The sequence below is a fragment of the Notothenia rossii genome, assembly GCF_949606895.1.
Source record: "Notothenia rossii genome assembly, chromosome: 3".
Classification (NCBI taxonomy): Eukaryota; Metazoa; Chordata; class Actinopteri; order Perciformes; family Nototheniidae; genus Notothenia; species Notothenia rossii.
This window is the reverse complement of record NC_136901.1, coordinates 27,151,311-27,173,660: the sequence shown is the minus strand read 5'-3', so window position 1 is coordinate 27,173,660 and position 22,350 is coordinate 27,151,311. Positions and strand designations below refer to the sequence as shown.

General features: G+C 38.6%; 2 protein-coding genes across 2 annotated transcripts; one reads left to right on the top strand and one right to left on the bottom strand.

The window, feature by feature from the left end:
* Positions 1-1,786: 1,786 nt before the first annotated feature.
* Positions 1,787-8,102, bottom strand: slc3a2a (solute carrier family 3 member 2a). Its single transcript, XM_079672426.1, has 11 exons — positions 7,946-8,102; positions 6,622-6,833; positions 6,342-6,526; positions 5,303-5,476; positions 5,084-5,178; positions 4,840-4,976; positions 4,263-4,372; positions 3,122-3,321; positions 2,940-3,017; positions 2,600-2,819; positions 1,787-2,511 (listed from the first exon to the last, which is right to left on the bottom strand). Exons 2-11 carry the CDS (start codon positions 6,816-6,818, stop codon positions 2,381-2,383), a joined length of 1,527 nt encoding a protein of 508 aa, XP_079528552.1. The 5' UTR covers positions 6,819-6,833; positions 7,946-8,102; the 3' UTR covers positions 1,787-2,380.
* Positions 8,103-14,904: 6,802 nt separating this feature from the next.
* snx15 (sorting nexin 15) lies at positions 14,905-22,123 on the top strand. Its single transcript, XM_079671652.1, has 7 exons — positions 14,905-15,104; positions 15,809-15,965; positions 16,278-16,393; positions 16,920-17,214; positions 17,527-17,700; positions 18,867-19,064; positions 21,182-22,123. The coding sequence occupies exons 1-7, from the start codon at positions 15,006-15,008 to the stop codon at positions 21,307-21,309; spliced, it is 1,167 nt and encodes a 388-aa protein (XP_079527778.1). The 5' UTR covers positions 14,905-15,005; the 3' UTR covers positions 21,310-22,123.
* The last annotated feature ends 227 nt before the right edge of the window (positions 22,124-22,350 follow it).

Genomic DNA, 22,350 nt, shown 5'->3' with positions numbered 1-22,350 from the left:
GGATTATTTCAGTGTAAAAAAATCATTTATGAATCTGCAGTGAAAGCTGATGAAAGGTCAGGTATCTTCATGTCACTGTGATGTAAAAAGTTGTGTGTCAGACTCAGACTGAGAGTAAGTCATGAGTGTGCACGGCGGTGGGTGAGACGGTGGTTGGGTTTCAGAGCGGCGTGGGGTGATGTGCTTAGACGGGCTCTGATTCCCGGTATCATCAACTTCAAACCTCCCCTGCGATACCACAGCGGCCCTGTATTATACCAAGACCCTGAAACTCTGAGAATTAACCTGAGTTTCAACTGTTAAAGGGACTGTTTGACATTTTTATCAAAAGGATGATTTTAAATTGAAGTACTTAAATGAGAAATTGCCAGGTTGTTAGAGATCACATACGCATAAGAGCAAATGAAACTGGTCAGAAAATAAAGAAATCTGTCAGAATTTCATTAAATACCATTTTTAGTTGAATGTTCTGGTTTTTAGATAGTTGATTGATATATGTGTGGTTTCAAACATTTGGCTGAATCAAAGAGGAAAGTAGGCCTACTTATGCAGAAAACTCCCCTTCAGAGTTGTAATAATAATTATGTATTATAACAAATATTTTATTAATGATGCCTTAATGCCTGAGCAACATTTTATTGCTGTATAGTAGCTGGTTGAGATGTAGCCAACCTTAACTACTTCATAAACTCTTCTGTTGCTAAATCTTGTAAAATATTATTTCAAAATGTGATTTCTTTTTATAAATGAGAACTTCAAATGAACTAGTACTACAGCTGCCAGATAACGTTAATTTGTATAGTTCTGTCTGATGTGCAGCAGAGTACTTTAAACCTGTTCTTAGATACAGTACATGTACTTAGTTGCTTTTCATGTGTAATAAAAGTATAATTATGTACTAATATCAAGTCGTTTAGGAACATCATGTCAGGCATCAGGCTGGACTCCAGTTCATACAGGAGTAAAATAAGTAGTTATATCATAATCCTGTGTTTTTAACGGCTTGTTGATAAAGCAGTTGTTTTTTTTGCTCTACTTCTGTGTCACTGGCGGAACAATAGCTAAAACAATTATGAAAATCCACTTAAAAAACAGACGGTTTTAAGATTAAGTAGACTGTGTAAAGCACTCCTTTAGGCAACGTTTCATTCAAGCAGGGGCACTGCATATTAACTAAAAAGAGCAATAATTGAAGCACTAATGTTAGGAAAGGAACAGCAGGTTTCAATCACACAGGCAATTTGTCTCAAAAGGTTTTAGCAATTGAAACGTCCTATTATTCCCATCTATAATAATTCATTTATAAAAAACATCTGCGGGAAAAGTTTGCACAGAGAGGATGTTTTAATATAGACAAAATTGCTCACTCATCCACGTGTTGATGTCAATGCCTATTTATCTTACAGAAAGTTTGTTTATAAATCACTTAATTTATGAGAATATTCTCAGAGATGGGTTGAAAGTTATCTAAAATAAAAAGCAGTTTCATATACATTTGACATTAAAGTCAGGGTTTATGACAGGATTACTTTAAGACAGTCATGTATGACCCATTTAGTGAAACTCGTAGCACAGCGTACATTTCAGTAAAGTACAATAAGCCGATGAAACCCATCCAAGATGCTGATAAAATATAGACATGCTTCCTCCGCTAACATCTGTGACACACTTACACACACCTGTACGTACCGAAAATAGTGAACGTCTCATCTGATATGATCTTAAACTCAAAGAACTCAATCTTATAAGAATGTAGTCGCATATAAAAATAAACATGAGGCATACGCAGAGTAGGTACAGTTTATTTTTCTGTTTATTTTCAATTCAGTTCACTTGTCAGAATTGTTGCCAATCGCAAAATGTTGTTTACTAGCACTTTAAAAAAGACTTCAGAGTCACCCTTGATGTTAAAGACAGAAAAACTGTCACTAAAACGGAATTTCGGTAAAAGAAAAGAAAAACATAACAAAAGAACAAAAAGGACTGCCAAAGAAATGCCCAAAGAACAAACAATGGAATGTCTTCACATATTTGGACAATGTTGTCAACATTAAATGATCACAAAAGAATAAAATGCTCAGTGCATATCTTAAGTGGTTGCATTCTCCCAACAAGACAAGATTAAAACTAAAATGTGTGTTAAAAACCAGAAACATTCACCTGGGTTTATACTGGCCAACAAGTTGGATGGCAGACTTTCTTTGACCCTATTCACTTATGTTCTGACTAAAGAATCTTGTACATTTAAAAAAAAGTAAAAAGAAACTCAATCTTTTGACTATCCAATCTTATTTTTAAGGATAAGGACTGACTTCAGTTTGTCTTTAAAACAAGTGATGTGTGCGTAGCTTTCTATAGTTTGGCTCCATCTTTAGCCCGTCTAGGGGAACTGCAGCAGGACAGCTTGTCCGGGTGCGAGTACAAATTTGTCCAAGGTGACGGTGGAGTCTACCACCAGAGCTTCATCTGTCGCCAGCTTCACCGTGGCCGTTTCTGGCAACTCTAATCCCTCTGCAGGAAGAAAGATCATGTTGTTAAATAATGAACAATATGGGGATGGATACATAACATCTAAGCTAAATATTTCTGCTGAACTTGCCTGTAGCTTCCAGTTTGAAAGTGAGCGTCTCAGGCGCTGCTCCCCAGTTGACCGCCGTTATGTACCTCTCGCTCTGGTCCCAAATGCGGAGGAAAGAGAGGGAGGAGGCGGAGGAGGAGAGAGGGTAGTAGTCGCCGTGGAGGAGGGAGCGCTCTTTGACTCGCAGTTCGCTGAGGGATCTAAACCACTTCCTCACAGCAACGTATTCTTTTCGCTGAACCTGTACATTTGAGAATTGAGGAAATGTTGAACTAGAGCTCAACCTGTAAACAAGCCAAAATAAAAATAAGGCTAAACTAAAATTAACTAATTTAAAATGTAGACTCTGTAACTCTCTTACCTCAGCAGTGTCATTAACAGCAGCTCCTTCAACAGGTTCCTTTTCTATGTCCCAAACCATCTTTGGTGATTCTGTTCCCTGATAAGGAAATGCAAAAGGAAAAACCTTACACTCTGTAACAGCTGAGGTAATAAAACACTTTTTTTTTTAAACTTGAATTTCTTCTCCGTTTTGTAGCTTACAATTGCCTGAAGGCCAATCTCGTCTCCGTAGGTGAACACGGGGGTTCCAGGCATGGTGAACAGCAGCAGCTGGTAGAGCCGGATCAAGGCAGGAGTGGTGGCCCGTTTGGATAGCTGGTCCTCTTGGGCGGCACCGAGCCCCCAGGCCACACTCCTCTGCTGAGAGCTGAGGGTGTTCATGTCCATGATGCGCTGCACACCTGCACAAATTCAGATACAATTATCTCTCTGTCTAGTTGTTTTCACACAAAAGCAGACATTTACACTGACAGAAATGCTATCCTTTCACACTCTAAGCTAGGTATGATACTTTAAAAAAGGTCCCATGTCATGCTTTTCTGGTTATTACCCGTCCCCTTGTGTGTTATGTAGGTTTTTCTGCATGTAAACGGTCTGCAGAGTCACAAACCCTCAAAGTACACCCTTTAGCGAGTAAAACTCTAACCCGTTTATGCTGCCCCAGAACGCCTTGTTGGAGATTTGTTTTTGTTGCTAGTGGAGCCTCGCAGCGGCGAAACTGTGGCGCGCTTACAATGTAGGTGCGCCGCGTTTAGGGGGGGCGGTTGCAGATGGGGGTGCTGCAGCCCTCTCAGCACCCCCCCTTCCCGAGTCCATGGTGCTCAGGCTGAGTTCAGGCTGAGTTTCACGATGTCTCGCAGACCTCACGCAGCAGCCAGGAAACGACACCAGTAATAGAGCTCACACTGTCCCCTCCTCACAGCAGCGAGCCGTGCAACGTCCCGCCAACATGGCACCCAGACCCCACGCAGCATTCTCATCTGTTTGTCATTACTGGTGTCATTTTCTGGTTGCTAACGCCATTGTAACACATAATCACTGATGTTCCGCTGTAACAAGCCGTTTAGGACAGAGAGTGAATACACATACTATACAGAGATGCTGTAAGAGAAACCAATGAGAGTTTGGAAAATTGCATGTAAATCTATTCTAGTAGACCTCAACAACAGAATTATGATCAGTAGAAATGGCCAAGACATGGGACCTTTAAGTTTATAGAGCAAAGTGCATGAGGTATTGACATTTTTCAAGTGTATGCTACTATGATATGATTGTTGTACAGCTTTTCTGCTTTGTTTAATACCGACAAACCAGTCAAAAACACTTTAAAACATGGGCGTACCTCCATTGCTGCGGCTGAGCAGGTTGGACAGGACCAGATCTACACTTGTTCCGTTAACAAGCTCAGACAACTCCACATCCGAAACATTTTTAACCACGCCCATCAGCACCCTTGAGAGAAAGACAATGTGGTGAGATTACACTGCTGACACTGGTTGTTAATAATAGAAAATGCTAAATTGTGGCATCATTTTTAGATATTGTAAGCAAAAGACAAATCAGATATTTTAGAAGAAATTCCTTGAACCCTCCACAAGGTGTCGCTTCATCAGAGAGAGTAAAGCTCCATATCCTTTCTTGTTGATCTAGCTCTCCCTTCCCCACTTACAGTCCCCTGCAGCACTGGAATTCTTTTAATCTCGACCCCAGGAAACATTGCCATGGTTATACTGACATCTTACGACGCTTTGAAAATTATTTTCCTACTAGTTCTGTCCCAATTGAGGTGAAATGAGTTTCCCAATGTAAACGAATGTTGCTATAGTGCAGGCAAGAGCTACATTTATTAAATTAAACATTCATTGTTCCTGCAAAAGACGTTTAATCATGCAGAACCAAAGTTAGTGAGCTGTAGTTACCTCTTCCTGGTTTCCTCAGTGAGGTTACCCTTGACAGCAGCCTGGAACTTGGACCAATCAACAGAGTTGGTGGCCGAAGTGAAGTCAGATACCTTAATGCCATCAACTCCAAAACCCAGCCAGTACTCCGCTGCATCCTGGAAGACAACATGAACCCTTTAGCCACAGCAAGGAGGAACAGTTCCTCACATGAAGAACCCTTAGTATCTCACTAAGATACTGAAAAAAGGATCATGGAACATACATTCACTTTCTCCATCACATCATCAAGCTCACTAGGGCTGAACCAGAGAGCATTTCCCAGGTAGTTTGGGGTCAGGTCAAGCACAACAGAAATACCTGAGAGGAGAAGTTAAAACAATAATGAGATGCTATTCTTATTATCAATGGAGAATGAGTCAGTGGTTCAGAAAAAATATGGTTTTACAGCCATTTATCAGATTACAGTCGTATGATGACCTACCCTTCTTGTGAGCCTTTTCCAGCACAGCGAGCAAGGCTGGCTTATTTCCCTTGGTGGGGTCGATCTCTTTAAGATTCAGGGTGGCTGGCCTGTCGCGCTGGATGGTGTGAAGAGGGCCAAGAACCAGGCCTTTCACCTTCAGCTTGTTGATTTCGTCCAACCTTTCTTCGACGCCTAGAAACAGAGGGACAGGGAGGCTTTCTCAGTGGGGTTTCACATTGGAAAAAGACAGGGAGTTGATTTGTAAAGGGTAGGGGGGACGTAGAAAGAGACGACAAAAGGCTTGAGAGACATTTTGATGAGTTAGGAGACAGCTAAGTAAAAAAGAGCTATTCTTTTAGCGAGTTATTGACTCAAGGCAGGAGCATGTGAATGGCTTCCCCCCCCCCCCAACACCCTCTGCTGGCCATGTGCAGTCTGAGCATAAAAGGGCCTTGTGTGTGAAAACACCAACACGTCACGTGCGGTTATTGGAATTTCGCCCAAGGCCTGCTGGAAACCCGAGAGCTGCCCAGTAATTCACTTTAAGGAGAACAGTACAACCTGTTCTTCCTTCACCTTGAAAGAACATTTATAACAATTGGGAGAAATAAATCCAAATTGGAAATGTGTGGGTAATAATTTTCACTATCCTTGTTAAGTGTAATTTGAAGAAAGAAAATAAAAATAGGAGGAATACAATCTAAAGAACTTCTATGGCAACACAAATAAAGACGAAGTACTGGGTTGCCTTGACCTTAACAAATGAGTATGAGAAAAAGGAAAGACATGACTTGTAGGCGTTTTATGTCCTTTAGACCTTGAGTCACTCTTTGTCAGCCTTGTCAGCATTTTGGTATCAGGCTAGCTGAAACAGGCCACGCAGACCGAAGGAAACTCAATACTTTGTCACAAGCCTTATCCTTTGTGAATTAGTGTGGGGGTACAACATCAAGGCCAGTCCAAACTCTAAAGATAAGTCTGACTCTAACGTGAATATTACAGCATATTGTTTTTCTGCAAAATAAACGATGATTTTGATCAATAACTGTTATTCTACCTGCGAGTCCATCAGCGAAAGCATCAGAGTCAGAGATCTGGTACAGGGGTCCTTCGTTCCACCAGTTCATCTCGGGGATGGGTTTGCAGCGAGGAGCCTGGACAATGATCACTATGGCTCCAGCCAGCATGCCAATCCAGCCCACCCAAAAGAGGATCAGAAGCGCCCAACGGGTTCTCACCCATCTATACATAAATAATTAGAAGTGGGTTTAAACAAATATGACAGCAATAGAAGACCTGTATTTTTCTAATAAGGCGTTTGTTGAGTCTTATCTTACGCTGGAGTTCCAGCAACCTTCATCAGCTCCTCTTTGGACAGGCCGGTGAAGGTAACCTCGTTGTCCGGGACCTTCACTTTCACGGTGCCATTTTTCTCTCCACCTGCAGGCGGGCCATCACCAGTCATGGGCTGCTTCTCAGGGTCCATCTCCCGGAGCTCCACTTCCTTCATGTCTATCTCTGCGTCCTTAGTCATGGTTGAATCTGATTTCTTTAGAGATGGAGGTAGAGATAAAGAGAGGAACAGATTGTCAAGTTAATGAGTTATTTCTCCAGGGCAGCCTTAGTTTTTCTGGACAGTACTTTGGGGTGAATTGAGAGAACGAACAAGTTCCTTGATTTGTTAGTTTAACAACTGTTACGTGGAGAACTTTCCAGTTAGGATGTGAAACCAATGCAACACTTAAAATGAACTAGCTAGTGTCATCCGCTAATTCATGACTCAGATAACAGTTTGTCTAATTTTCTATTAAAAACTCCCTTAAACTACTCATACAAAAACACGTGTTAACCCTAATGTAGAACCTCTTAGCTTTTTTAATTATATATAGTTTAATAATTAACTTTAGACTCTCTAGAGCAGATGCTAACCGGGTTGTAGCCATTTAGCCTACCCTAATTAAAAAATAATGTTAGCCTGTTGAGCTATAGCTAGCTCAGTTTTCGGAGCAAGTATCACGGGGTAAGTGAATAAAGGCTCAGAAAATCAACTTTAGCAATTTACACTACTCTTACACTGCTCTTTGTATTTATAGCTTGTGTATCTCTAACAAAGAGTGACATTTGGCAGACATCTCTTTAAAAAGATGTGTTATAGTGAGTGTGTTCAACAGTTGAAACAGCTGCCGTTATGGACATGATGCCTTTACGTAACTCAAGCAGCGGTATTAACAGAAATAAAAATAACATTGACAATACAAACTAAGTTAGAGAAGAAACATTGTCTAACTATTGCTTTTTTGTTGCAATTTTGAAATGTAGTGATGTTTCATTCATTAAACCGGAAGTAAGCTGTTGTTTTAGTACGTTAACGTTCAGTAGTTTTACAAATCTTTAACTGAATCGTATGCTTAACTTGTTTATCATAGTGAAATCGATTAAATATTGAACACATTTAACACAATGAGCGACGAGACACCATTGTGTATGATGTCGTGTAATTTGTATTAATGATGAAATCTAACCCATCCTTACGTCATCTGCTGCCACACGATGCTACTTCCAGTGATTACTCTATTTCTTAAAGCGTTTTAAATGTTTAATTAAGTTAAGTGTTGAGCTTGTTCTGAGGCAACAAACTCCATAAAGTGGATTCTACCTTACCTGTAAAAAGCTTTAGACTCCGTGCTGTATTTTTTCTTGGTTTCTCAGTCGATAATCCTGTGTTGAGTACTAATCCTGTTTCAGATCCTCGCTCTTTATTTGTAGTTGCTCTGGTGTCTACGCCTACCGAGGGACTGCCCAATACTATCTCTCTGTTCCCACAAAACGCACACACACACACACACACACACACACACACACAAACACACGCACGCACAAACACACGCACGCACACACACACACACACACACACACACACACACACACACACACACACACACACACACACACACGCACACACACACACACACACACAGAGAGAGAGAGACATTAGGCTTCACCCATTCTACAGACCAGCAATCATTTCAATATCAAAAGACCAGGTTTTATAAAATTATTCGATATCATTCTTGAAATTGTAATGTATAATGTCTATATCTTTTTGGATGTGTTGCATAAGGACAAAAGTATCCTTAAATGTGTACTGTGTGTGTCTGTCTTTACACACGTTTAACCTTTGCCCTACTTTAAAAGTGGTAAACTACATAAAACGTACTTATTACTTATTCAATATATTTCAATTAGATATGAAATGTTTGCAACTTGGTTTTTATATGGCCTAAATCAGGGGTGTCAAACTCAATTTCATGGCGGGCCACATCAGCATTATGGTTGCACTCAAAGGGCCGATTGTAACTTTAAGACTATATAAATATACATATATACATATATAAATATATAATATAATAATGTATTATATTACATTATTGGCTCTGCATTGGATTATTATCAGTTATGGTAATAACTCCATAAATAACTACGTCTGAAAGCAGAAGTCTAGGGCACATAATTGAAAGCAAATATTCAACAATTACGCCAATTGTAGTGTATATTATATTCTTTGCAAGCTCTTGCGGGCCACATAAAATGAGTTCAGTCAAGGCCTGCGGGCCAAATCCGGCCCGCGGGCCTTGAGTTTGACACCCCTGGCCTAAATCTAGCAGTGAGAGGTTGCCTAAATACAAATATGCTGTGTAAAAGGACTATAATAAGCTTAAGCGTTGGCTTATTCATATTTATTTTTTTAAATGTAATTCCTGAGTATTATTTACTGATTTGTATGTGCATTTCTTTTGGGAATAATAATTTAAAAAATATGAAATGTACCCTGTAATACTTACAACAGATAAGAAATGCCATTTTAATAAGGAAATTCATGATGCTGCACATTTCTGGGTAGCCTGAAAATGTTCAGTGGAAATGCATGGTCTAATAGTTTGGTTATGCAAACGTTTCCTGGAGATAATATAATCAGTTAGCATGCTGATGAGGAGCTGATAGAGGTATTGATTGGGTTACTGCAGGCTAAGGGAGAGGCCTTTCATCTTTTGATTAGTGCAGATTGCCCTTCTGTTCTTCACTGATATCATTTAACCTCCACTTCCCACCCATTCCCACCTTTGGTTTATAATGGACACTTCATTTGCACAGTTATTCTCTTCAAATAAGAAGTGACAAACACTCACTGAGTGATATCTTCAGCCTGATATGATCCTGCTCTCGCTATAATCATCATCAATACAACAAAGACAAGTTTAAAAATGCGTTAAAATCAATTAAAACATGTTACAAACCTTCCAATGTTCTCTGGTAGATAAGGAAACATTACTCCTGTATTAAGCAGATCATTGAATAAATCAGTTTTTATACTCATGTATTAGTAGGTCTATTTTTAGTCTTTAAAAGTAGATTATATAGACAACAAAAAAAGATGCATTGGATGGTTTGCAAGCAATTGATTGAGTGTTTCATGTAAATGTAATTTCTTAAACCATGACCAGAAAGAACCATATTTATTCTAACCATATTTTCTACAATAAAATGTCTTCTTTTTTTAAACAGGATCTGAATTACAGTAACAAAAGCAGGCCGACAGTAAAAAAACACTTTGTCAACAGTCAATTATGTCAGGTTGTTTACTTTGTCTTTGTTTCCATCTGTGCTTCTGCCCTGAAGCCTTCTCCAGCTGTTGTTTACCTTCATTGAGTTACAGCAGCCGCACTTCTAGGAAAAGCATACTCAGAATCTCTATGACATAAAGTAGTGTGGCATGTTTCAGGCTGTATTTGTGTACTTTAAAGTGTGTACTGCATTGATATTTATTGTAATTATTACAAAGAGGAGTGTGAAAATGTCTGCAAACAGAAAAGGACTGTGTGCAATCTATCTTTTCTCTTTTATTTTTGCAACTGTACAAAACTTTACTTGACTAATTTTGGAAACACTCTCCACTACTTTACTGGTGTAACCAGTGTGTTTGTTTTGTGCTCCTGTATGTACTTTGTTTAGTCTGGGTTTGTCTCTGATCACAAAAACCTTAACACATCCAGCACAAGCCCCATTTTCACTCTTATTCAAAGCAATTTATTGGGCCTTGGGACACGTGACGTCATGTAAGAGGTTCTCAAATCCTCGTCTAGAACAGTTGGTCCTGTAGAAAAAAATCCAAATGAGTGGGGGTGTATGGGCTGCTGTGTGTTTATTTGTTGATCACTGACATCCTTTAACCTCGATTATTGAGAACAGTAAACTTCAAAAACGTCAATGATGTCCTTTTGGATGTAGACAGCAACTAAATCCCTTAACACGTGAAGCTATTTTTGCATCGTAGAGTAGGTACCATCACTCTCCTCTAAACAAACCCAGGCACACACCATCTGCTTCTGTTTTTAGCCCGGCCTGTAAAGCACACATGTGTTGAGACGAGTTGTAACAGAGCTGTTGACTGCTGGCTGATGTAAACACCCTGTGCTGTTGATCCAGAAAAGATAGTGGAGAGACGTATAGTAAATGTCAATGGGACAGTCTTTATTATTTTTAGATTTTATCTTCTTAATCTCTTCTCCTCTTTTGACCAACTTTTCAGATTTTAAAGACAAATAATGGAACAATGTTTGGAAAGACATCTGTGCATGATAGTAGGAGATTTGAGGACAATAAACAAGAGGAATAGGCAGAAAACAAGAGTAATTCTCCTATACCGATTGTCATATTGTACCGTTGTGTATTTATTTCCTCATATTTTTCACTTTTAAAACTTAACTCTGTTTACTGTTTTGATTTGTACTACAAGATACACCAAAGGAAATTCCTTGTATGTGTAAACCTACTTTCAAATAAACCTGATTCTGAGAGGAGGAGGAGCGAAAAGAAAGAGGAGAAAACTTAAAGAGGGGAGGGGGCAGTGATGTGAAAACATGTTTATGAGTTGAGGGGTGTAACTAAACTCGCTACAATATTTGGAATGGAACATGGTCACACGTATTAAAGGAAACATAACACAGAGAAAGAGAAAATGTGTTGAGTCTTCACAACCAAAACTAGCAGGATAACAGACTCAAGCAGCATTTTAAACTCTAAGAGAGGGTGCAACTTTTTACCATAACATGAGGTGAACATATTCATTGAGGACACAATCATTCACCCTGAGACTTGTTCTTTTGTAAAGCCAGAGTGGTATTGGCAGAAAAGGAGGGGACAGTACCGCCAAATCCATCAGCAAGAATGCACAAAAAACGAGAGAAAAGAAAGGAGGGCAAAGTTGATGCATATTTGTCAGCAGGGGGGAACAGGCAGGGATTAGTGTGCATCACAAGCACTTTCGGAAGGACAGATCTGCTTACTGTGGAGTTAAAGCAAGACACTTCAGGCAAAACATATTTGGGCTGGTTTGCTTCAATAATTTTCAGACTAGTGGAAAGAAAACATCCAAATGACACATCTTACTGTTTATTTATCTAATGTTGTCTATTTGCTTCTGTAGATTCCAACGTTAGGTGATGCCTCATTCACATAGGCTATTTAAAAATTACAATTTCAAAACACCATGAACACAATATTGCCTTAAGATCCGTAATACCTTGAGAAGTGTCACTGATGTCATGTTGTTTCCCTATGCAACTGTCTCCCTTTAAGTTGATTTGATGGCAAGGGTTATATGGTTATAGAAAAATCAGGGGAAAAAAGGGATTCACGGTTCATTCTGTCACTTGAATTTGGCCAAATTCTCAAAGCATATTCAAAGTTATTACAGAGATCACACAACTTGCACAAAACATAGTCATAGACCACTATTTAAATGTATGTGCAGGTAGGCATAAAGATCTAGTAACAAGATAAATACACATTTAGCATTGTTGTTAAGAATTATAAACTATTTTTTTTGTTCTAATGTTCCTAAAAGTTGAACTTCCAGAGTTGCAGTTCCCTGCTTTGTTCTGTAACAAATCAGTCTGTAGGGCTGGAGGGACTCACACACACATGAATACACACAGGGCCTCAGTAAAGCTGTGTCTGATCCCTGAGAGGTTATTTTGCAAGACAGCGTGAGCTTGGGAAAAAAAAGAGCAGACCGAAGCCAGTTTAGACCAGTTTGGTTGAGGTCTTGTGCTTTCATGTCATTGTTTCAGCCTCACTGCAACGAGCACTCCTACAGTTGAGGGGAAATCTATAGACCACGACGTAGCACTGATATTAAGTGAATCATCTACAGAGGAAGTTGCAAAGGAAACGTCTTTATATTCAATCACATTGGGACTTTGTCATATTGTGTAATTGTATTGCTCCACTGATATGATTGTGGGTGTACATTCAACCACACACACTATGCCTTGGTTGTACATTTTAATAACTTCAGTCTCTCTCCCCTTCTGTTTGTCTTTCTGTCTGCAATAAATCACTCTGTTCTGTTTTGTTCCATATATGTGGCCTAGTTTCTCTCACAGACAAAGGGGGAGACTGTTTAATGTGGCTGTACCGGTGAGAATGGAGAGCTAGGACAGAGCAGGCACACTCAGTTCATCACATTAGTATAATCACGACATGTATACATCAAGAATATATTGAAGATCAAATCACATTGTGTAGATTCTACATGTGTTGCACTATTAGCAACACATCCTGTTGACAAGACATTAAATCTAAAAAATTACAAAAGAAAATGCTGTCCTACTACTGCAGGCAAAGCAAACCTTACACATAACATTGTTTCCAAGTGTCATGACATATTAAAGAATATTGGTGTATTTTTACCCTATATGTTTTAAATCAGCACATTATAATGATCTATTGCCCAGTTTAAATTCATCTTCTTTTCCTTCACACACTATTTCCTCTCTGTCCTTCCTATAAAGCTTTCCTGGTCTACTGTTACTGCTTTCTCCCTCCTTTTCACTCGTGTTTCCCCCTCTCCCTCTCCAACAATGGTTGCATGTTACGTAAGAATGTGGCTCTCTGTGAGAAGAATGCTAAATGCTCCAATTCACAGGACTTAATCTATCTCTCTCCCCCTCCCCCATGTGAAGCAGAGTGGCGCAGCGGAAGCGTGCTGGGCCCATAACCCAGAGGTCGATGGATCGAAACCATCCTCTGCTATTTTGAACATGATATGTCAAAATATAAAACACTGAATACCGTATTATCACCATCATATGCACATAAGGTCGTCTATCTGTGTGGAAGTATAGAAATAGGTTATCAGTAGTGGAAGTAGTATACCAGAGCAAAACAGAATAGCATTAAGTGTATCATACATTTAGCAAAATAAGTACACTACATTTGTAAACTAAAATACATTAACTTGAAATACGAGTAAAATCGAGGGTAAGATGTATAAGTATTAAAGTTAATAGAAACACAAGTACTTGGATTACCCTTAAATGTGAGATGTATTAAGAAAAATAAGTAAACATCTGGGTAGCTTCTGGTTTTTGCCCACCAATCTATAAAGTCAATTATAATTTGTGGTAATATTTTGTATTCTAAATCTGATAAAATTGATAAAAACACATTCAACTGTAATCTGAACACAACCTGACTGACACTGACTCACATCTTTCTCTGAGCAAGTCAGTTTTACATCACTTAAGCCAAACCAGACGCACAGGTTATCTCAAATCAAACATTTACCTCATTTGTGTGTGCTACACATTTCCCCTTCAATTTAACTGGCAATTACCTGAAGAAGAAAGCAGTTTCAGTGACCTTTGGGTTACAGTCTGCTGGACACGATCTTACACTCAGTGAAGCTTGTTAAGACCTTGAGGAAGATTTTGACGACAGAAAACAAAACAGTTTGACGAGGAACTACTGAATAGTTTGATAATTTCAGTCAGTACATTTAAGTTTGTGTAAGGCCCTCAAACATTTCACTTCAAAGAGAAAAGCTGGGAAATAAAGAACAGCCTGGAAAAGAGATTAAAAGGATTATGTACAATATGAATGCACAGCTGGAACTTCCTCAGCAATAGAACAAAGCCTGTTTTTCTCTCTTTGTTGTATTGTCTCTCACAGGGAGAGGCCAAGACCTGCTTGTGCTTTTCTTATTTTAGTATATTTGAAACAGAAACACAGAATGTATGAATGCAGATGTATATTGGTTGTATCAGAAGAGGTATTATCAAATACATTCTCAAGAAATATCATGTTACAGTATTTCTATTTAGTTTAAAGTTGATTTTCCACTTTAGACTTAGATTAGACTTCACTAGGTAAATTATATTAACCTTTAGCGCCCTCTGGAGAATTAAATTGGTCTTTACATCAAGTGAGAAGTTTTTTGCAAATACAATCCTGATGATTAACGTCCTGAAGTTTCCATATTAGTGTATTAAATTACTTTTTAATTTAAAAAAAAAGGAAAAAACAGCAAAGACATTATCCCATTTTCACCCTAACAATGCTCATTTAATAGGCATGATCAAAAATGAATGAAGGTCATGCAAGTGAATAAAATATATATATTTAATTATATATACTTTAAAAAATATATATTGTACTTCTGATACTAATACACATCATATTAACAATACAGAGAAAACATAATTAAGCAATTTGTCGTCCAACTTGACGCTTCTACAAAACGCAATCACGTGTTTAGCACACGTCACTGACCAGGAAGTGAGCGAAGAGGAGGGACGGGAAAATCACAACAGAGAGCTACTACTGCTTTGACAGCCCTGTGTCTTTTGCCGCTGAAACACTCTTTCTACGGGGAAGGGAGATGTCACGAAAACTTAAAGATGAATACTACCGTTTTTTCACCGTTACCGACCCACGCGCACACGAGAAGGGACACACCGAGTACAAAGTGTCAGCAAGGGTTGGTTTTCACTTTTGATCTCTCCTTAGCTACAGAGACATGTGTTGTTACTATACTTAACAACCCTATGTTAAGCTAATTTACCCGTTATTTGCCTTCATGTTTTATTATTTATCTTACAGCATATTGTTTTGTATGTTGTACCATATTTCTTTGTACGTTTACTAGAAGTTAGTGACTTTGTTTTGTGGTTACACAATGGAGTCACATCTGTGCTAGTCATAAAAACAAAGCAGCTAGCTCAGTAGACAGATAAATACACAATGGGCCTTTTATTTCAGGCAGCAGTGCACAGAGAACACTGAGGTGAACTTGTGATTCAGTTCATGAGCCCCGTGCGTGGACTTCTCTGGCATGCATACACAATCAAATTGGATCATATCTACAGAGATGCATCCTCCCTTATATTACCACACAACAACTGAATGACTCAATTACTCATTGAGAATATCACAGAACTATTGTCTGGAGATAAATAATCATGAATTGGTTTTCTTTTATTCTTTTTTGTACTCCAAAAAAAGGACACTAATCACAATAATAACAAACTATGGCTTTCCGAATATATTTGGCCATTAAACTATGTTATTATGTACTATTCTGTTAATGAATGTGGGCGTTTTTGCAATTGCAATTTCTTATAGCAGTTATTTTTGTGTCTTGACTAGACAAATAATCAGTCCTCTTTCCTCTCTAATTTGTAGTTTGTGTCAAAGCGCCATCCAGAAGATGTGAAGGAGGTGGTCGTGTGGAGGAGGTTCTCAGAGCTGAAGAAGCTCCACGGGGAGCTAGCTTACACTCACAGGAACCTGTTCAGAAAAGAGGAAGAGTTCCCATCGTTTCCCCGCGCACAAGTCTTTGGTATAATGGCTAAACATTTATATAAAATCACTGAATGTGCGACTTTGGCCGGATAACACAACAACAATGTTTTTCAAAGAAAGTAATTCAACACAAAAGCATTTTCTAAGGTGTGCAGCTTTCCTGTGCGATAGCTTGTTGATCTGTTGATGATCCACTTGTTCCAGCTAGCCTATTCTCAGCATTTTCTAAGGGCTCTTGTTTCATTTCCCCCCAGCGTCCTACATACTTTCACAATTGGAGATGTAGCAACACAGTTGAGACATATACTGATGGACAGTCACCGTAAAATAATCCTTATTTCTTTTTCAGGAAGGTTTGATGAAGCTGTGATAGAGGAGAGGAGAAAAGCTACAGAGGCCATGCTCCTATTTACTACCAGCATACCTGCACTCTACAACAGCCCACAGCTCAAGGACTTCTTCAGAGTAAGACACACTCACACACATAGCAAGTGAAACTGATATTCCTACTGAAAAACACTTGTCAAACCAAGATACATAGATTTTTTTATGTTGTTAAATCTGCCAATTATTTTCTAGATTATTACATGTATTGTTTGGTTTAAAGAATCTTAGAAAATTGGTTAAAAATGAATGTCCACCCCAGTTTTCCCCCAGTTTTTTTGTGTCCAATTTGATGTCACCAACTGTCTTTTTTTGGCCGTATAAAAACTGTATATTCACTTTAATGTGATTTAAACAGAGAAAAAGAACATTTCCATATTTTAGAGGCGGACAACAACATTTTCACAACTGTTTGCTAGAAAGATTTACTTATAGATAGATCCCCTATCAAAATAGCCAGTGATTTTTCTAGTGATGTAATCGATTGATTTAACAATTCATTACAGCTCTTTTCATTTTGCATTAATAAAACATACCTCTCTACAACCCCTCTCTCTCTCCCCACATCTATCCCATTCTTTCCCTTTCCCCCCCTGCTCTTTCTCAGGGTGGTGAGGTCACGAGGCCTCTGGATGCCCCCCCTCTGTCCACTGCCGGGCCTCTGCCTCCCCCTCTCATCCCCCTCCCCAAGCGGAGGGCCTCAGACTGTGAACCTGCAGAGGAGGAGGAGGGGAGGGAGGCTCCCACCTTACCCCAGGACCTGGGCACCAACCTGAGCTTAGAGGAGGGAGAACCAGAGGTGGCCGCTGAGGCTTACAGCGAGATGGGGGGCTCTCCGAGAGAAGAGCCAGAACCAGAACCAGAACAAGAGGAGCTCAGCGACACGGAGCTGGATGACATAAGTATGGCGGGGACAACTTACAAATTAATTAACATGACAGGGAGAGATACATTCACTAAATGTATAATAAAAAGCAGTACTTACATTTCAGTTCTTAAATTGAATTCACTTTATTTATTTTCATATCAAATTGTATTGAATAAATGTATTGTATTAAAAGGAAGTGTCTGTTTTTCAACAATGTTCAACTAAGAGACAATGAAAAAACAGACAAAAAGTAACATTTGGGCCAAAAAAAACTAGTAAAAATGTGTGTCCTTTTCTTTCATTATTAATCTTGTTTTGACCTTTTGCTCCATGTTTCCATCTCTAGTTCCATTTCCCGACCCATGCCAAGATGAAATCCCCCTATCACCAGAGTCCCAGGAAGAGTTTGACTCCCTGTTTGATTCTGTGGCAGAAGATCTAGCCTCATCCCCAAAAGAGGAAGGGCCTCCTCCTCTGACTGATAATGACTTGGCTGTCTTTGACCCCTGCTATAAACAAGGTGAAATACATGTGAATGGATATGCAATACTCTCAGCCTTCTAAAATATGTACAGGCTTTTTAGTCAAGTAACAATTGACCATGTTGGCTATTGTTTTACAGACCTTCCTGCCTAAATGAGTCTTAATGTGTCATGCACATGTAAAGTTGTGATGCTTTCTGATTTTCTTCATTTGTACTGATCGGGTTACAATTTCCCAAAATAGGTCTATTTCTATTTCTAAGAGTGGATGTTTGCATTTATGTTGAGCTTGACCCTTCATCACATCCTGACCCTACGCTGTGCAACACAAGAGACGGTCAGAAAAAACAAGCTATTGCATGACATTTTATCTGAATAGAAATAATTTCGGTAAATAGCAAGCATTCGGTTACAGAAGTACATAACAAATCATTGAAATAGCTCTTAGGTACAAATGTTATTATTACAACCCTCAAATCTTATTTGTGCCTAATCGATATCTGGTTCCCATCCAGAGTAAATGCTTTTTGAGATAGTGTGGCCGAGCAGCGCTGGATTAGGAGTCTTCGCCGTGATTGGTCAAATGTTGGACGAATGTTGGAGCAACGAACATCATTGGCCAACCAATGTTGGAGCTCACTTTCTCATTGGCCAATATTCTGCAGCTGGTGTTTTAAGGCTCCAGTCTCATTTGAGGCGTGGGTTCGAATCCCATCGCTGCCAAGGAAGTTTTTCAGCAATCGTATTAATTCTGAGGACCAACATTTTGTACTTGAAATTTAGAACATAAATCTATGGTCTATCTATTTTCAACAAATACATTGGCTGTTTCCTAAATAATTATATAAGATAATGCACTTTCAGAAACTCTTCTCACTGCACATCAAACAGTAGAAAGAGCAGTTCATTTTGGATTTGAGAGTTGACTTCAAAGTCACGCTTTTTGGGGTATAGTGACGTTTAAGTAGGGCAAACACTAGCAGTTTTTGTCATTATCAATTTATCTTCTGACAATTTTCATAATCATTTTTCAATGCTGTAAAGTCTATATGATAATTCCCCACAGCCCAAGTTGGCCACTTCATAATGCTTATTTTGTCTGACCAACAGCCCAATCACCAAAATATATGTGAAAATATATAGTTTTTCTAGTTTTGAGAAACAGTTCTAATTGTTATTTTTTGTGTCTATCTCTCCTTTCTAGATAAATCCAATTCCTGCTCTGACTACTCAGACTTATTCTCCCTGCCACCAACCAGTCTGGATGGAGGGGACGTGGGTTACCTAAACCAAGCTGCCACTGAGCTAACAGCTGCGATGGAGCTGGAGAAGGAGGGAGAGTTCAGTTCTGCCATCCGCAGGTACAGGACGGCCGTGGACATACTAATCACTGGAGTAAAAGGTGAGTGTGGAGGGATTGAGGAAGATGAGTTGGTGGGGGAGAGAAAAGGAGGGACAGCATAAAGTATTTAGTTAAATCAAAGACACACATGCTAACGAAACGCAAAAAATGTAACATATCGATTAATTGAATGACCAGTTATTTTTATGAGCTCATATCATTGACACAAAGTGAAAACATAAATGCATAAAAAATCGAAAATCCCATGGAATGCATGTGTCACAAACAGGAGTTTCTATTTTTATTCTTTTGTCATTAAAGACTAAAAAAGAAGTGCAATTGTCAAATCACACTTTCATCTTTTTTTTGTGAGTTGATATAAATGTAACTGATTTTGTTAAATGAGCCTCTCATATCAATTGCAGGCTCTTTGCGTTTGTATTGATTTGAACCAAATTGCATAGTATCATACTTATATATAATAAAAGCACATATGTCCAAATAATCCATATCATATATTATCTTTTATTAGGTCAAGACACATTCTGGCATGTGTGTTCAATGCACCATTTTTAATATGGCATTTTACCTGAATGCTCACGCCCATTCCTGCATGAAACATGAGCCAGCTTTGTTGCTATAGGAACAGACATGAACTTGCGTGACAAATGTTCTATGTTTAAATAAGTTTGTGCTTATCCACAAATTACATTCTGCATTTAACTATGATATCTTGTTTACCATTTGCTCTGCACTACATAATCTGATATGCTGCTCACACGCACTGACACATGCTCTGCACACAGCTCATACACAAGCACTGACACATGCTCTGCACACAGCTGATACACACGCACTGACACATGCTCTGCACACAGCTGATACACACTAACATGTGACCTCATCCATTTAGCAAAGGTAAATGCTCTGCCAGAAATCTGTTATTCACTGATGACTTATTGATTTCTTTGCCAAAGCCTTTTTCTCTTGCTCGTCTGCATGACAGTCTGTTTTTATGGGTAGCGTGGCCGAGCGGTCTAAGGCGCTGGATTAAGGCTCCAGTCTCTTCGGAGGCGTGGGTTCAAATCCCACCGCTGCCAGTGTGCTTTTTCAGCAGTTGTGTGATTTCAGATATGTTGGATCTCAAACTGTAGAAGGGTCAGTCATGATGTTAACAAAACAACATTGCTCAAATCATGTCAAAATTAATATCTATGTTTGAGATTGTGGGAAATGCAGGTAATTTTATATCCACAATTCCTAGGTCTATGCCAATGGCTTTCTCCTTAGTTTTTTGAGTAAAAAAATATTGATTAACACTACGTAAAATGGTCTGCGGTGCTGGATATAGGTGAGTTTCAATATGCCGCCAGTGAGCGTGTTTTTTTTTAATACAGAAAAGCAAAAAACGATGTATAGCTCAAAGACCTGAGTATATTTAGAACAACTTGCTACTGAAATGTATTTAACAATAAAGTCTTGTATGTCTGAAGTGTGAAAAACTGTAGGAAGATAAAGAAAAATCCAGACAGAATGAAGTACTACTAACTAAAAATGAAAAGAGATTAAATGATCATGGAGTCAGTAGGTAGAATTGGCTAAGAGGTTATTTATTTATTTATTTGTATTAACAACAGAGAAATATTCACTTTATTATGTTATACTAAATGTAGTCTGGGTCTTGTGAGGTGTTCTCTACAATAAAGTATGTGTGGTATCTGCTAACATGTGACTCCTCCCTGATGGGTTATCTATGGTTACTGTGTGCTTCTCAGTGACTCAGTGATCTATTTCTGGCAGAGGAGTCACTGACCCCCCTCCGCTATTTGTTGACGGACGATGACATGTGTGCCTTTACATGATAGTGTGGCCGAGCGGTCTAAGGCGCTGGATTAAGGCTCCAGTCTCTTCGGAGGCGTGGGTTCAAATCCCACCGCTGTCAAGAACCTTTTTGAGCTTAAATGTCTTTGATTGATTTGTTTATTCTTGGTTTATTCTTGCCATTTACGATTAAATAGATCAATAAAATCTATTTTTATTTAATCAAGAGTTTTCACATTTTCTCCCCTCTCTTTTCCTCTTTGTCCCCTTTGCCGTTCTACATCTGCAACCCCAGGGCGGTAATGCCAATATAATTGAGAATAATCATCTTTGTATTCTTGTGTCTCTCTCTCCAGGAGACCCCGATCCGATCCGCAGAGAGTCCGTGATGAGAAGGACAGCTCAGTACCTGAAGCACACGGAGATGTTGGTGGACAGGCATTCCTCGCCTTCAAACACTCTCACACACACACAGGACTCGTAGAAGCACACACACCTTTTGATATATTCTGTTCACACACATGAGAATGGAAGAGTAAACCTACCATAGTAAACATTTCACGAATGAATCAATGGAAGTAAAAGCCTTAATCATCAAATAAATATGCAGGTTATTTAAATGATCATACAGTTTATGCACAGAAAAATAAACAAATTAAATATATTAATTTGAAAACATAAGGATAAGTAAAGAGAGGAATAAGTAAAAACTCAAAACAATTTGAACCAACAAGAATAAATTAGCAAATTATTGAAATTGGTAAAAAACAAATACATTATATGTATTTCTTCCATTTCTGTGCACATTTGGTTGTATATTCAAATGAATCTGCACAATTACCGACTCCTTAAGGCTTTTATTTCTACATTATTTTTCAAATGTAATTATTTATTAGGTAATTTATTGATTCACGTACTTATATAATGGCAGCCTTAGTTCTCCATACATAAAGAGAGATCAAAGACAGAGAAGCTCAGGGTTGTGACATCCATACGCACACATACATGTCACACACATACATGAAGACACACACTCTTGAGGTACACACTACACTGCAGACTACTTTAGCTGCCTCTGTGTAGTGCATAATCCGTTAAATGTAAAAGCTACATTTAAAATAACATGAACATATTACTTTAAAGAATTAATAGATACAATCTGTGATCTCTCTTTCTCTTGTTTGATTCCTACCTTTCCTTCTCAATGCTTTCTTGTTGAATACGATTATATGTGTATATCAGTCATTTGCATTTTGCACAAACAATGTTTTTGTTAATAAAAATGAGTCAATAAGAAATCTGTTTTTTGGTTGAAGGTGAGGCGGAGCAGGTGTTTGGTAAGACTAACTTCTGCATTTTCAATTACACAATAAGATGGCAGTGTTGGACATTAACTACTTACTGTACTAGTGTTTTACTTCTATTCTATTTTATACATCTACTTCACTATATTTAGAGTTGCATATTGTACTGTTTTGTCCACTACATTTACATTTTATTTAACTTGTGTGTATCTTAAAGTACA

Excerpts from the sequence above, each read along its gene's own strand:
- slc3a2a (XM_079672426.1), bottom strand. The coding sequence starts at position 6,818 with ATGACTAAGGACGCAGAGATAGACATGAAGGAAGTGGAGCTCCGGGAG. Across the intron at positions 6,527-6,621 it reads AAGGTTGCTGGAACTCCAGC|ATGGGTGAGAACCCGTTGGG; the intron begins GTAAGATAAGAC and ends ATTTATGTATAG. Across the intron at positions 5,477-6,341 it reads TTTCGCTGATGGACTCGCAG|GCGTCGAAGAAAGGTTGGAC; the intron begins GTAGAATAACAG and ends CTCTGTTTCTAG.
- snx15 (XM_079671652.1), top strand. The coding sequence starts at position 15,006 with ATGTCACGAAAACTTAAAGATGAATACTACCGTTTTTTCACCGTTACC. Across the intron at positions 15,966-16,277 it reads TCCCCGCGCACAAGTCTTTG|GAAGGTTTGATGAAGCTGTG; the intron begins GTATAATGGCTA and ends TTTCTTTTTCAG. Across the intron at positions 17,215-17,526 it reads CACGGAGCTGGATGACATAA|TTCCATTTCCCGACCCATGC; the intron begins GTATGGCGGGGA and ends TTCCATCTCTAG.